This window comes from Ascaphus truei, chromosome 4 (assembly GCF_040206685.1).
Source record: "Ascaphus truei isolate aAscTru1 chromosome 4, aAscTru1.hap1, whole genome shotgun sequence".
NCBI classification, from domain to species: Eukaryota; Metazoa; Chordata; class Amphibia; order Anura; family Ascaphidae; genus Ascaphus; species Ascaphus truei.
The window spans coordinates 45,023,179-45,038,039 of NC_134486.1; the positions used below are offsets into that span (position 1 = coordinate 45,023,179).

Consider the following 14,861-nt stretch of genomic DNA (forward strand, 5'->3'; position numbering starts at 1 on the left):
GAAGTGTCCAAAGTCTAGTTGAAGTCTTCGCGTTGCTCGTTCATCTGGTTAAGATGAACAGGTATGTCTGTAAATATAAAACTGGGGTTAATAATCATTACCGGGAGATAATGATTATTGAACACAGTGAACGTTGTGTACAGGCTGTAGTGCAGCGGTGGCAAATGTAGCCAGGGCAGTGCCCCAGTATGCGCAACTGTCCGTGACAGAACTTTGACGTGTGTGTGTGTGTGTGTGTGTGTGTGTCACTGCCTATGGCCCTAAAGCGACACATGTATGCACAACGGCCAAAATAGCACTGCTCCTAGTTACCATATCGCCTCAGGTTCACAACTGAAAGAGGTTAGAATTTGTTATCGAAAAGATAGGATTGTCATTTTTATACAGATATGTAAGCGAGAATGGAAAAATAACCGTACTGTAAAATTTAGGATTTCAAGCAGCATGTTGGAGAAAATTCCCTTTAGATGATCATACCAATAACTTTATTACATATAGAGCTTTTCTCTTAATGGGACTCAAAGTACGCGGCACATATTTTTACAGACGCAGTCCCTGTCCAGGTGAGCTTACACCCTATGCTTTATTGCCTGAGGCACAGGGAGATAAAGTGACTTGCCCAAGGTCACAAGGAGCTGACACCGGGAATTGAACCAGGTTCCTGATTCAAACTCCATGGTTAACAGATTCAGCACCTGTACTCACTGAGCCATTCATTCTGCACTGTATACTGATGCTCATGTTGATCATCTCTATACGCTTCCACCTTCCTCTAGGGTTATTCTCCATAAAACTTTTATATAAATGAGTAATGACTCGCTGACCTTTATCCTGCCGTACTCATATTGTGTGTTGCCACACGGCTGCTCTTTAACATACTGTAACAATCGGCAGTAGGGATTTTGAGGGCGTTAAATAGCATATAACACGGCAGAGGAGGTAGGGTTAGTAGCTGTAATTATTAGTGAGAAGCAGTAATGTTTCTTGAAGGTGACTTTCTCTGAGAGTTGAAGATGGTTTTAGCATGGTTTAAATATGGCTGCCACTGCAAATTCTCACACTGGTGGAAAAGTGACAGGAGGGGGAGGGTCCTGGCCTTGGTACGTGTGTGGTCAGAGGAAAGGGGGTGGGAAAGTTCAGAGCATATGTAGTAATGGCACCATATACCCATAATTATGACCTGAGCGCACGTGGGGGAGGGGAAGCGTTAATTTTCATGGCTCATTGTTTGAAAATAATAAACTTAGAACCAAGTATATTGTAGTCCAAACAATGTAGATTTGTTGCAGGGAACAACACAGTTATTCACAGATGACATTGTAGGGGGCTGATCTATTCTTTAAATTGACGGTTCTGTCTATGAAAACTCTCATGTTTGTCCTATAAAATATATCACAACGTTCAACAAATTTACACTGGCCCAAAACCAATATGGCTTCTAGAGCTTTGAACTAGTCTTCATAGTGCACTGTTTTTTTTATTTTTATTTAGTAGAAATATAAACTAGTGCCCATTGTAACAGTGTCGGGTCACTGTGCGTTGCTAGATGGTATTAGATGTGCCACTCATGACGCCCAATCGTTTCAGAAGTCTTATCTTGCACAATACATGTGCTGCTATAGAGAATAAACACGTTGGTCTAGATTTATTTGTTTCTGTTCATCAGAGAATTTGCCAATAGTCGAGTGGGTAGAGGACACACACGTAATGTGTCGTAAGATGTTTTAGATTGCAGGATGTTTGGTGCCAGGTCTCCTCTAACGCCTCTACCGGCGATGATCATCATACAGTGGAGATTTTATTCTCATTATGCATGATGCCCATTAAGCAGATCATAATATGATTTCAGTTTATCGTGAATTCGAGATTTAGGGGCCACAAGTGCCACAAACCTATCCAAATGGCAAAATCACCTGGCATGAATGTATGGAGGTGGCTTGTTCCACTTGCACCAGTGAGTGTAGGAGGGGTGAAGGCTGGCGATCGTATAATGGGATGGTGCAGTTTTTGATCTATTGCTTTGTGCCAGGTTTAAATGCAGAAGAGAAGATCTGGGTTGAATGTAAACACAGTTTATTAAATATGACACTCAATTTTTAAAAAAATTTTTTTTACATTTTTTAAATACAGCTGAGCGAGGAAACCGAGCAAGCGCTCCGGGATCCGGAGACCCTCGATGACATGGAGGAAGACGAGGAGCAGGAACCGGACGAAGCCATCTCTGCAGTACTACCAGGTGACATATGCACGAGCACAGATACCAAGTGCGCGGCCAAGCCAGGGTTTCACGAGCGCAGTTACAATACAGTATAAACCAGCTGTAGCATTATGGGTTATCTCTTCATTCTTGTGCAATGGTTCATTTGCTATTTAGTGGGGTGAACTAATGAACTAATGAAGCAGTTTGAACAGTGGTTGAAGTGCTGCACACAAATAGCGTTACCATGCCTGATTTCAGCCTGGTAAACATTGGAGGGGCCCTCTGGGCCTCATTTCTGCAATGTGGCTTTAACAGAACATAAGGCACCATATTTTTTCTTTAAAAAGGAAGAGGAGCGGTAAGTGCGCACACAAGTAATAGTGGTACAGCTCAACCCCGTTATAGCGCGGTCCTCGGGGGCCACCCAATCCGACCTCGCTAGAACCGGGGTCGCGTTAATAAAAAAAAATGGCCGCCGCGCGCCCGATCGGGAGGAGGGAGGGAAGAGGTGGCCGCCAGCCCTACACGTCCCCCAGCAGCCACCGTAACTTCCCCTAGCAGCCGCACTTCCCCCCTCACTTCATTACATAATAAGCAACAGCTGAAAAATCAGGAATAAAGTGAGTTTGTTCATGAGGCATGAAACACGTCAAAGACAAGCGCCCAACCACTGATTAGTTCAATTAATTAGTCCACCTGTGGGAATACATTGTAGATGAGGAGCCCAACAACATCATGCATTCTTTAAGTGTGCATAAAAAACATACCATAAAGCTTAGTACTTTTGCCCCCTGGTTCCCGATTGAACGGGACAGCCCTTCACAGGCCCGCTCGCATCCATAGCAACCAGTCCACATTGTCGGATCTCTCGCGCATGCGCAGATCGCCTCGTCAGCAAAAAAGATAAACAAACCGGCCAATGTGTTCATAGTGGCAGCATTAAGCCCCAGCCAGACAAAGATCGGGGTGGGGGAGAAAAAGAAGCTAACACCAGCAACTCTACCATACATATACATGCTATCTACTATATATTTCTGAAAGCACTGTATGCCTGTCTGCGTGTCCTCTGTCCCTAGCGGCAATCGCATTGGAGCTTTGGCCCGTCACTCCGCCTCAGGCCAATGAGATGGCTCCCTTGGCCCGCCCGCCCGCCCCCGCACACCTCTCATTGGCCTGAGGCGGAGTGACGGGCCAAAGGTCTAACAAACACACACACACACACACTTACTTAGGGGTAGGGGGGGGGGGGTGTTACATACATTAGCAGCATGTATAACCCGGGGGGGTGGGGCTCACAATGTTAGCAGCACATCTCCCGGTCTCTTACCCGGAGGCTCCGCCGCTTCCTCCCCGAACATCAGCCTGCAATCCAAATCATCACAGCCGCAGTGCGCGCCGCTCATCGGGACCCACGCGCACCTCCTCCTCTCCCCGGGTCTCCCGGTTCCCGCGCTTTTTCCTCCTCCCTCCCCCGGCGCCGCTACAGTCAGCGGGGTAGCGGAGCGAGCGCCCGGGACACAGCGGGGGACTCTCAACTGACCACGGCTCTCACCACCCATAGGCCACTCCCTCACCCGGTGCTCTCCCTCACCCCCCACCCTCTCACCTCCTCCCCCCCACACACAGAGCACGCACTGTGCGGCTCTCCCCTCACACACGCCGCTCCCCGTCCCCGAGGGCGCTCCTGCTGCTGTCTCCACCTCTCCCTGCGAAAGGCCCACCACCTCCTCACCGGAGCGTCTCAGCCTCTCCGCTGAGGAGCCCGAGGTTGAGGAGGAGGGCGGCCGGTACCCGTAGGAACAGGAGCGCGGCCGTGTGCAAGCTGAGTAAACGCAGGGGAATGGGTTATTTAACGCGTCCCTGACTCCCCCTGCCCTTTGCCTCCCTTACCCTCCCTGCCCCCCTGCCCCTCCCAGCCCTTTGCCCCCCGTGCCCTTTGCCCCCCCTGCCTTTGCCCCCGCCGCCCCTCCCTGCCCTTTGCCCCTCCGCCCCTCCCTGCCCTTTGCCCCTCCCTGCCCTTTGCCCCCCCGCCACTCCCTGCCCTTTGCCCTCCCGCCCCTCCCTGCCCTTTTGCCCTCCCGCCCCTCCCTGCCCTTTGCCCCCCCGCCCCTCCCTGCCCTTTGCCCCCCCCTTCCACTCCCCTCCCCCCCCCCCTTCCACTCCCCTCCCCCCCCCTTCCACTCCAAGCCCCCTGCCCTTCCACGCCCGGGCAACGCCGGGTCTCTCAGCTAGTAGAATATATTACCTTAATCCCCACGTCCTGACCGAGCGGGACAACCCGCTACTGTCCCTAGCAACCAGTCGGACTGTCATGCACATGCGCAGAACACACCATTAACGAAAAAAGAAATAAACCAGCAGCGACATTTACAGGGGCAATATGAGAACCCAAAATGCACATAAATGTATACAACCTAGTCCCCTGGTCCCTCCTCTACCTAATCAAACAGCTTAGCACAAATAAACAAGCACCAATCATACTTCACTGTCACACAATAACATATAAAGGCTGCCCTTCTCATTTAAAACACCATCACAAAGTCATATACCCATTATATTCTCCTTCACAATATAAATGTAGGGAGGGGGAGTGGGAGGGGTGTGAGTGTGGTATGTGTGTGGAGTGTGCAGTGTGCTGTGTGCTGTGAGTGCTGTGTGCTGTGAGTGTATGCAGTGTATGCAGTGTGTGCAGTGTGCTGTGAGTGTGTGCAGTGTGCTGTGAGTGTATGCAGTGTGCTGTGAGTGTGTGCAGTGTGCTGTGAGTATGCAGTGTGGGCAGTGTGGGCAGTGAGTGGGCAAAAAAATAAAAAATATTACTTTTTTTTTTTAAATTCGGGGTCCATGTTCAAACCGCGTTATAGCGGATCGCGCTATAACGGGGTTGAGCTGTACTTTCTAAATAGGAACAGATGCAGTGCTATTCTGTACCACCTCGTCCTTTTGCACTTTGTTTACTGGCTGATTTTAATTTTATTTATGTGTAGCGCTGTTTCCCCCATCCTATGGGAGACGAGGCGACTTCTGAGTATGTGGTGCTTTACCTACGGCTCACAGGGGGCCTGAACCTCCGCTGCTGGGAGCCTGGGGTGTACCTGGATCCGGTGCCCCCGGTGACAGCGCATCCACCTGTGAGGGATCCTGACAGCACTGGATAACCCCTTCACAGGACCCAATGCAATAAATACGCACAGACGTATATAATAACAGGTTTACTGCAGGTAACTTAGATTACTATAACGCATATAACACAGACCTCGCACGGCCTTAGCCCCACACTGTGCCCCATTGTTCAACCTCCTTGTCCATACCCTAGTAGGGTCTTCCCCAATGTACTGAGGTGCCCTGGGAACCTAACCACCCTGGTGTCCACAGAAAGCAACCCACCCCAAAGTGTGTGAGACAGTGCTGCCCACCGTGAGAGTGTAGAGTTAGTGTACTTGATGACTTTGCTGATACCTCCTAGGGGCTCCAGCACCTGGTACTGCTGACTAAAGAGAGGGCCCTTCTGTCCCACGCTGTCAGCGAAGGCGTCCGCCTCCACGTGGGATGGTATCCAGCTGGAGGGTCCCACCATGGAGAGTCTCTATATGTGGGATGGTCTGGTCCCAGACCACAGGCCGCTGGTACTGCGCGGCGTCTTCTTGCTGTGTCCCTGACACTGTTCACAATACAGGGCAATGTCCCTATCTAGAAGGGCTGCCCCTGTAGTATCCACAAACTAGTGGGAGCTGAGGCCTATAAGGGGGGTCTCTGGCCTAGTGCAGGGGCCACAGACACCCTGCACACACATCCTCACATCTGTGTCCCAGCTCCGACTGGCATGGTCCCTGAAGCGCACCAAATGTATCTATCTGGGAGCAGGGGAATCCGGCAGCCCTAATGATCTGTCGCGCCATGTGGTCTCAGCCCCAGGGGCTGCTGGGGCTTATAGTTTCCCTACGGAGCCTGTCTGTAATGGCCGCCGCTCCAGTGAGTATACTGCACATGCGCACCTCTCCCAGGGGCTCATGAGACCTGTAGTCCCTTCACGGAGCCTCTCTCTATTGTCCGCCGCTACTGCTCTTTGCGCATTTCGTCATAACCAATATGGCGGCGCCCTGCAAAGGGAGCCACCGCGGACATCCGGCGACCCGGTCGCCTCTCCTAGCTGCCAACAAGCTCCTACACCGTCCGGCCACTCTCCCCAGCCTCCACTGCCAGCTGCAGTCGCCCAGGATGTAAGGGGACCAGGGGGGACCTGGCCACATATGGGACAAGCTTTCAAGAGTTTTCTCGAATGGTTTGACCCAATGGAGAGAGAACCCTCGAAAGCTTCTCTTAAAATATCAATTGTTAGTCTGAATTAAAAAAAGGTACCACCTAATACTGAAGTACTTCTTTACTCTGCACTGTTTTATTTATAAAATGTTTTGCCAGGAAGAATACATTGAGTGGGTTACCTCTCGTTTTCAAGTATGTCCTGGCCATAGAGTTAAGAGGACAATAAATGGTTACGTTATACGTTGTATTTACAGACATTTCATGGGCAGTTAGAGATAACATGATTGTGGGCGTATGTAACAGTTACAGACCAGATTTTAAATGTGAGGCAGTTGAAGTCTTAAAATTACCTACACTGGAGGTGGCTTTAAGAGTCAAACCTCGCAACCAATCAGCTTTTTTTTTAAGAAGAGGAAGAATGGAGACCCACGTCATTAATGGAGCTCTCCGGGAATCCTAGTTGATGCCCCTCACTCATCCTAAAGCTGTTTAACCACCCTCAGGCTCCAATAGAGACCAATCATGCAGAAAAAATGCTGCTGCAATGGCGGTCCCTGCCCTCCACGAGAAAAATACCAAGCGCAATTATGCAAAAGACTGAACAGAGCACACTGAGCTGCTTCCTTCTCAGAGCAGGTTTATTCCGATGTCCCTGCCAGGAGAACCAGTGAGTCACTTCCCTTCACGTGACTCTGTGCGGGGCTTCGGTTTCCTGTCCAGTGGAGTCACGGTGGATCGTGACCACTTTCTGTCAGCAAGACTTCTCCCTGCGGACTTAATACAATCGCCCTGAGTGCGTTGGCATACTACGGAATTCAAAGACAAAGGCTCTATATGCCTGGTAAATATACCATCAGCTGGAAACGGACATTTACATCTTATTGAGCTGCATTCTGAGGGACCGTGAGATCGGGCGGTGAGCCAACGGTCGCAAGGAGGCTAAACAGCATCCGGAGCAGCCTGGGAGATCCAATGGTGTAATCCGATCCTGCCTGCAAGTTTTGAGTGTGGCGTGTGGTAAACTTTGTGTTTAAACCACACAATGTGATTTATTCTCCATGTTGATGTACGCAGAATACTTACCTTTTATACTTTATTAATATATTCCTGATATACGTCACTATTGCTTCTTTGCGCTGTGTTTTTTTGTTGTGTCTCTAGTGTATTGAGGGTGCTGAGCCACCCTCAAATAACCTTTAGCTGCAGACGCCCTACGACACATTACACGGTTATGTATTTCTTTTAATTTATATGTGTATTAACACTAATGGTACAAGTGGGTTAATATCACCAAGATTGGTTTCATCTCTTTATGGTCTAATTTTAGTTGCACACTTGTATTTGTTCACTTTCGCAATTATGCAAAAATGGAGAAAAAAAAATATTAGAAATTGACATACACATAGCAAGGATACTCTGACGCGTTTCGTCCTAGGTATAAGACTTTGTCAAAGAGTAACTGGTCAGGCAAACAGATGATACCTAAATAGGTGTGACCAGCCATGGTCAGTGGGTCTGAAAAAACACACCTGATGAATAAAAAAATCTCACTTTAATAGTATGAGGAAAAAAACATTAATTACTTAGACCACTGGATAGATCTATAATAGGTAATCACCTGATAACTAAACGAACAACATACAATAAATATGAAACACAGACATGACATACATATAAAAGAACACAAATAATGTAATCATTATCAATTAAAAAATTATTATTTAAATCAATATAATAATAAATAAAGATAAAGTACAAAACAAAACTTCTAAAAAATATTAATAAACAAATCAGAAACGTATATAAAGATTATAACAAACAGACAAATAGCAGACAATACATCATGAACACTCTGAACTGGAACTATTAATCTGTCAGAAAATGTTTTAAGTTCCCATTCAATATTAATACCGGAAGGATTCAGAGTGCCCATTGTGTATATCCAATACATCTCTCTCTTGTTTAATTTATTAATTCTATCACCACCTCTAGGGTGAAATGGAATATGTTCGATTCCAGAAAATGTAAAATTCACTATTTCCCCCTGGGGACAAGATGAGAAATGATGGGCCACTGGGTGTGATAAATCTCTCTTTTTAATAAGTCACACATGTTCTAATTTTCTAGACCTTAAAGGCCTAATAATGCGACCTATGTATTGTTTTTTTGCAACCACATTGTAAGATATATGTGTATATATTGCTGCAGTGGAAGTGCTGTATGCTGGGTGATAATGGGGAAAGGCGGGGTTGCAGACCTGCCTAAGACATGCAGATGAGCATACAGCTATATTTGCATATTTGCTTTCCTGTGGAGGGTTTTTGTCACTTTTTTTACTCACCATAACTTAACTCAGTATTATGGTTTAGCCTATCCCATAGCCTCTCTTGCATTCCCAGTAAAATCAACCCCACACTGATGAGACCCATCAAGGTCGAAACAGCTGTCTGTGGGTGGTTTTCTGGGTATGCACCTTAACCCTGGCTGTGCTCAAAGCTGTGACCATGCAGCAAGCTTAAGCCTATAGGGAACCATGTTAAAAATGGTTATTGAGGCAAAAAGTGACACTGTGTGCTCATTTGCATGTCATTTCCCAGAATCCCTTGCTGCAGTGGAAGTGCTGTATGCTGGGTGATAATGGGGAAAGGCGGGGTTGCAGACCTGCCTAAGACATGCAGATGAGCATACAGCTATATTTGTGTATATATATATATATATATATATATATATATATATATACACAGTGTTCGACAAACCTATACATTTGCTCGCCACGGGCGAGTGGATTTAACCCCCGGGCGAGTAAATATTGGCCCAAGCAGCACACGTTTGGTACTAGGTGGCGAGTAGATTTTTTGGTGATTTGTCAACCACTGTATATATGTATATATGTGTATATATATATATAGATATATATATATATATATATATATATATATATATATATATATATATATATATATATATTTCGAAGCTTGTGTGACTGTTTATAAAACTTTTAATACAGTAATTATTTTTATTATCATTTTTAGCTATGAATTTGGTGGGGGTGAACATATCTGCACGTTGAACAATTGCCACGGCAAAAAAAAGCCAATAGGAATACCTCTAACATGGGGATTCCTTGAACTAGAGTCAAATAAACTAGGCAAAAGATGTGAAGCGAGTTTTTTTGCTTTTCTATAAGCAGATTTCGGACCCCCTTGAATTAACATGGCAATATCTTTGTCTAATGATAGTGCTCCAGTGCTTCAGGATAATATCCCGAATGGATTTAGCTTGTCTGATGTAAGTAGTTATAAACAGGGGACGGCTATTGTCATTTTCTGGATTTGGCGAGATCTGATTTTGTGCTTTTGTATGTATATGTACTTTGTCTCTGCAGTGGAGCCCTACGCGTTTCGTCAGATGTGACTTCAAGGGGCGTTCTGATACACTATTTGTGTCTTTTCTGTTTTTTGTTCTATTTTTCTGGATGAGAGTGCGCTTCGGACCCTTCTTGCTGCTACCTCTATAGTGGATTTGGATTGAATCTACACCATTGCTGCACCCATCACAAGACTATTCACCTACTTACGTAATATTTATCATCAAGTTTATACTTTCCTATAGACCGTATTTTGCGCTCGATTTCTTGGTCTCATCTATCCAAGGAATCTGCATGAATAAAGGCTTCCTGGATATCTTTGTTTTTATCGCCTCTAGCCATGAACCTATCTGTCATTTCTTGTGATTGTGAAAGAAACATATCATTGTCAGAGCACAACCTTTTCAATCTCACAAATTGAGCCTTGGGGATGCTCTTGATCCAAGAACCAGGATGACAACTCTGAGCGCAAAGGAGGGAGTTGCTAGAATGATGTTTCCTGAAAATGTCTGTTTGGATTGTCTTATCATTGTCCATGTACAGGGTCACATCTAAGTAGTTTATGCGGTGCATAGTATGATCATATGTAAACCTTAGATTTAAATCATTTGTGTTCAGATCGTGAATAAAGGACAGAAGTGAATGTTCACCCCCATCCCCACACGATTATCAGATCTTCGATATACCTCTTATAAAAAATATGTTTGCGAAGTAAATTAGTGTCGTGATAGACATGTTGTGCTTCCCATAAACCCATAAATAAATTTGCATACGATGGTGCAAAAGAAGTACCCATTGCTGTGGCTAATTTTTGTAACTAGAAATGTGCATCAAATAAAAAATTGTTGTGTGAGTACAAATGTGGTGGCTTCTAAAAGAAAAGTGCATTGTGATACCGGAAGATCGGATAAATCCAAAAAGTGAGGTCACATCTAGTGATATACAGTATATATTCTCTCTTCCATTGTATATCCTGTGATCTGACAATGAGATCCAACGTATCTCTGATATACGAAGGTTAATGAAATACTAAAGGTTGCAAAAAGCTGTCCGCATACCGCGGTAAACCATCTCCCAAAGAGCCAATGCTCGCAACTATAAGCCGACCAGGAGGGTCAACTAGCGATTTATGGATCTTTGGGAGATGGTGGAATACCGAAATCACGGGATGTGGACAGCTCAGGAACTCGCACTCCTTATTATTCAATACAGCAAGAATTTTACCTAGATCAATTAATTCATTAAGTTCTCCCAAATACATAGAAGTGGGATCACCTCTTAGATGTTTATAACATTTAGCTGCCTACGTGCTTCCCATTCATATTGTTCAGTGCAAAATTCAACAATAGCATCCCCGTTATCGGCGTTCTGTAACACAAGGCTATGGTCATTTTTTAAGCAATCAAGTTGTTCTATCTCTGAATAGGTTAAATTATTAGAGCTTCTTTGTGTGTAGGAGAAACCACTGGCCTACTCTTCTGATTGAGTCACCTGTGCTGAAGCAGGGATATCCTGAAAACCTGACCTGTTGGACGAGTGGCTTGAAGACTGGAGTTGAGTCCCCCTGGGTTATTGGGGCAATTTGTAAGGGCATAAAATCAACATTTCAGTGAAAAAGTCTGCAGATTGGGATTTCTTGAAGGCTGCAATCCCTAATATTCAATATTAAAAACATTTCTTTCCTAATGCCACTCTTTTTTTTAATATACATTTTAATAATCCTTCAATATTTTTTTATTCCCTGTAAATTTACACAGATCTCTTTTTAAGGAGCATTTTTATTTTATTTTTGCGGATAGAATAAATGCAATTTCGCCCACAGGAAGGAAGTAATTGTTTGTCTATGATTCCGTTCCAAGGGGAAATGTACCATAAATAAAAAATCTGTTGCTAGATATTTATGGGAATAACTCATTTTTGGGTTTCTTTCTCAAACATTGAGGAATGAGCTGTACTTTTACATGCATATTTATTTAGGTAGAAAGAGCTTTGGGAGGCTCCGTACAAGATACTCTGAACCACTATACAGTGCAACATGTTTATAATTTGGCAGAATTCGTCTCTTTTGCTACCGGTGAATCCTACAGTGCATTACTCTGCAGGCCCTTCTGCAGCAAAATGGTTAAATATTACCTTCAGAAAGGAAGCGAAGAGGGTAGCACTTCCAAATAGCCGTCAAGTGGTTTGTTTGTATTTATTCATCCAACGTTACGGTCCCACACGGCAAACCTTTCTCCAGTGTCTCACAGTCCGAGGGTCACTGCTAGCGTTAGATGAATAAATACTCGGCAGCTGATCACGATGTTGGAGAGCTACTTTCTTCCATGTAGGACGTGACCGCTGGCACTTTGCCGCGACTCGCCCCACCGCCCGGATCTGTCACCGCGGCCACATCACCACGAAAGTAAGTGAAACCCCCTACCCTGAGCCCTTACCCTAAAACACGCTTCCCTGAGCCTTTACCCTAAAACCCCTTACCCTAAACCCTCCTACCCTGAGCGCTTACCCTAAAAAACCCTACCCTGAGCCCTTACCCTAACACCCACTACCCTAAGCCCTTACCCTAAAACCCCCAACCCTGAGCTCATACCCTAAACCCCCTACCCTGAGCCCTTACCCTAAAACACCTTTAAATTAACCCCCTACCCGAACTGCTAAAACATCTTAAATTAACTGCCTACCCTAACCAGTAAAACTTGCCTTGCAAGTGGCTGAGGTTCCAGCAGCGGAGCGGCTGCAGCGAAGGATCCGTCTTCGGCCGAGCGCCGGCGTTCATTTTTGCGCCGCGACCTTATGTCCCCTTCCATACACTGTTCGCTAAATTTCGACGGGATTTTACCATTGAGTTTCAGCACTCACAAGAATGTTTTCTTCTTTGAGTGCATGTACTGCATGCCTTTTTATATGTTTTGTACTGAATGTTACATTCCAACATGACAAGGATTTTAAAATTGTTCTGCGCGGATCAGTTTTAATGTCTTCGTTTCGCTGTCTTTGCAATAACTCGATCTGAGGCTTTGATAAGTTTGATTTGATTTATTACATTCTCGGGAGCCTAGAACAGTGTTTGACAGGGGTTCCTTGGAAGTCTTGTGTTCCCGAGCATCCCTAAAGGGTTCCCTGAAATTTTCAGGTCATTTGAAAATTACGTGATAACCATGTATTGAAACGCACCGCTCCCCCAGATCCACAAATGTATATAAATACAGGTGCATGGAGATAACAATATCAACATTGTTGGTATTGTTATCATTTGAAAATGACACAAGAATTTACAATGCATCTGATCTCAGACGCACTATTAGAGAGGGCTGGGGTTCCTTACAATGCATCTGATCTCAGACACACTATTAGAGAGGGTTGGGGTTCCTTACAATGCATCTGATCTCAGACGCACTATTAGAGAGGGTTGGGGTTCCTTACAATGCATCTGATCTCAGACACACTATTAGAGAGGGTTGGGGTTACTTGCAATGCATCTGATCTCAGACACACTATTAGAGAGGGTTGGGGTTACTTACAATGCATCTGATCTCAGACGCACTATTAGAGAGGGTCGGGGTTCTGCAGAATTTCACTATATAATTATAGGGTTCCTTAACCAGAAAAAGGTTATAAAAAAACACTGGTCTAGAGCTTTGTGGCAGTTCAGATCTGACGAGTGGAGGGGAGTAAACGGAGAATGCTGCTCCTGGCACTAGAGTTGTTATGCTTGCTAAGGTAATGGAGGAATATTCTGTGCAATAACCTGCTTTTACTTCTTTACAGACCGGGACTCCGGTAGATACAGCCCCTCGGCCCCCTTTAGCAGAACGTGCCTGAAGAACGTGTTCTCTGTGTTGCTGATCCTCGTGTATCTGATGCTAATGGGAGTGGCCGTGTTCCTGGTTTATCAGACCATCAGCGACTTCCGGGAGAAACTGAAACAACCAGTCATGTCCGTCTCTTACAAGGAGGTCTCCATGTACGATGCCCCCGGTAAGCCTGTGCCGGCAAAAATCCCAATCCCCCTAAAGGAGCAGTCCAATCTTGACCCCAACCCTTTTTTTTTTCATATAGGTGGGAAGTGGGGGGTCTCTGGAGCTGAACCGCATTTATTTTATCTCCGAGCACCCCCTGCTCCTACCCGAGAGAGATACTGGAGGAGATGCTGCCCTTACTTTGGAGGGTTTTAAATCCTTCACATGACACGAGCCATGTTTTGCAGCTTCCTAGTGACACAACCTCCATTTTGTTTCCCCTGTAGGGGACTGTATCTTGGGAAGTAGGGGGTACTCAACCTGTAGTTAATGTGGTTCAGATCTGGAGTCCCCCCAGCATCCTATGTAAGTAAAAAAAATAATATATATATATATATATCTAGGCAAAACTGATCCTTTCAGGGCCAATCCGTCCTAGAACCAGAGTGAAGTACTTCCAGTGACAAGTTTAGTGGTTGCATCTGGGTAGGATGGCTTTTTTTTTTAAACCCAAATCTGACTTTCTCTGTCTGTTACCTTTTTCATCAGCAAGCGCTTGTACAGTCCCCTCCTCTAAACTTTATTGGTTCTCTGATAAGGACAGAGTGAAGGAAATTAACTTGTAAGTAACTTCCCAAACATTGGAAGCAGCCAAAGCTGTGCTGTTAGGTTTGCGTAGTGAAGCCAATTCCACTGTGCAAGTCTTTACACAAAAAAGTATGTGTAAAGAGTCGTATGTATGTTGGCTACGAGAGATGTGCAAAAGTTGTCTAACTGCTTTTGCGTGAGAATATTTCACAAGATACTACAAAGTTCACCACCAAAAATTCACACCTCACCATGTGACCTGATTTTTTTATATATATATATTTAACATCAAATTTGGTAAAAAACAAAGGTTTGATTTTGAACAAACGTTTGTGAATTACAAAATGAGCAAGAAAATGTATGGGGGGGGAATCCAAACAAAAAAAAACAACTTTGCAACTTGATACTGGCTATGTGGGATTGCGCCAGGGGAAAAAATAGGAAGGTGAAGACAGACCGCCCTCCCTCCCTGTACCGTGCCAAAAAG

At 45.1% G+C, this 14,861-nt stretch overlaps 1 protein-coding gene across 2 annotated transcripts in view; it reads left to right on the plus strand.

Annotated features, from left to right (window-relative positions):
• The window catches only part of PACC1 (proton activated chloride channel 1), a 69,159-nt gene that overhangs the window by 25,710 nt on the left and 28,588 nt on the right, over positions 1-14,861 (plus strand). The window contains exons 1-3 of one of the 2 annotated variants that reach the window (XM_075595681.1): positions 2,131-2,236; positions 5,185-5,418; positions 13,596-13,805. In XM_075595681.1, coding sequence (XP_075451796.1) covers positions 13,688-13,805 — 118 coding nt within the window. In that variant the 5' untranslated portion in view covers positions 2,131-2,236; positions 5,185-5,418; positions 13,596-13,687. Of the gene's footprint in view, positions 1-2,130; positions 2,237-5,184; positions 5,419-13,595; positions 13,806-14,861 lie in introns of those variants that run through there. The other variant, XM_075595680.1, reaches the window with a different exon arrangement.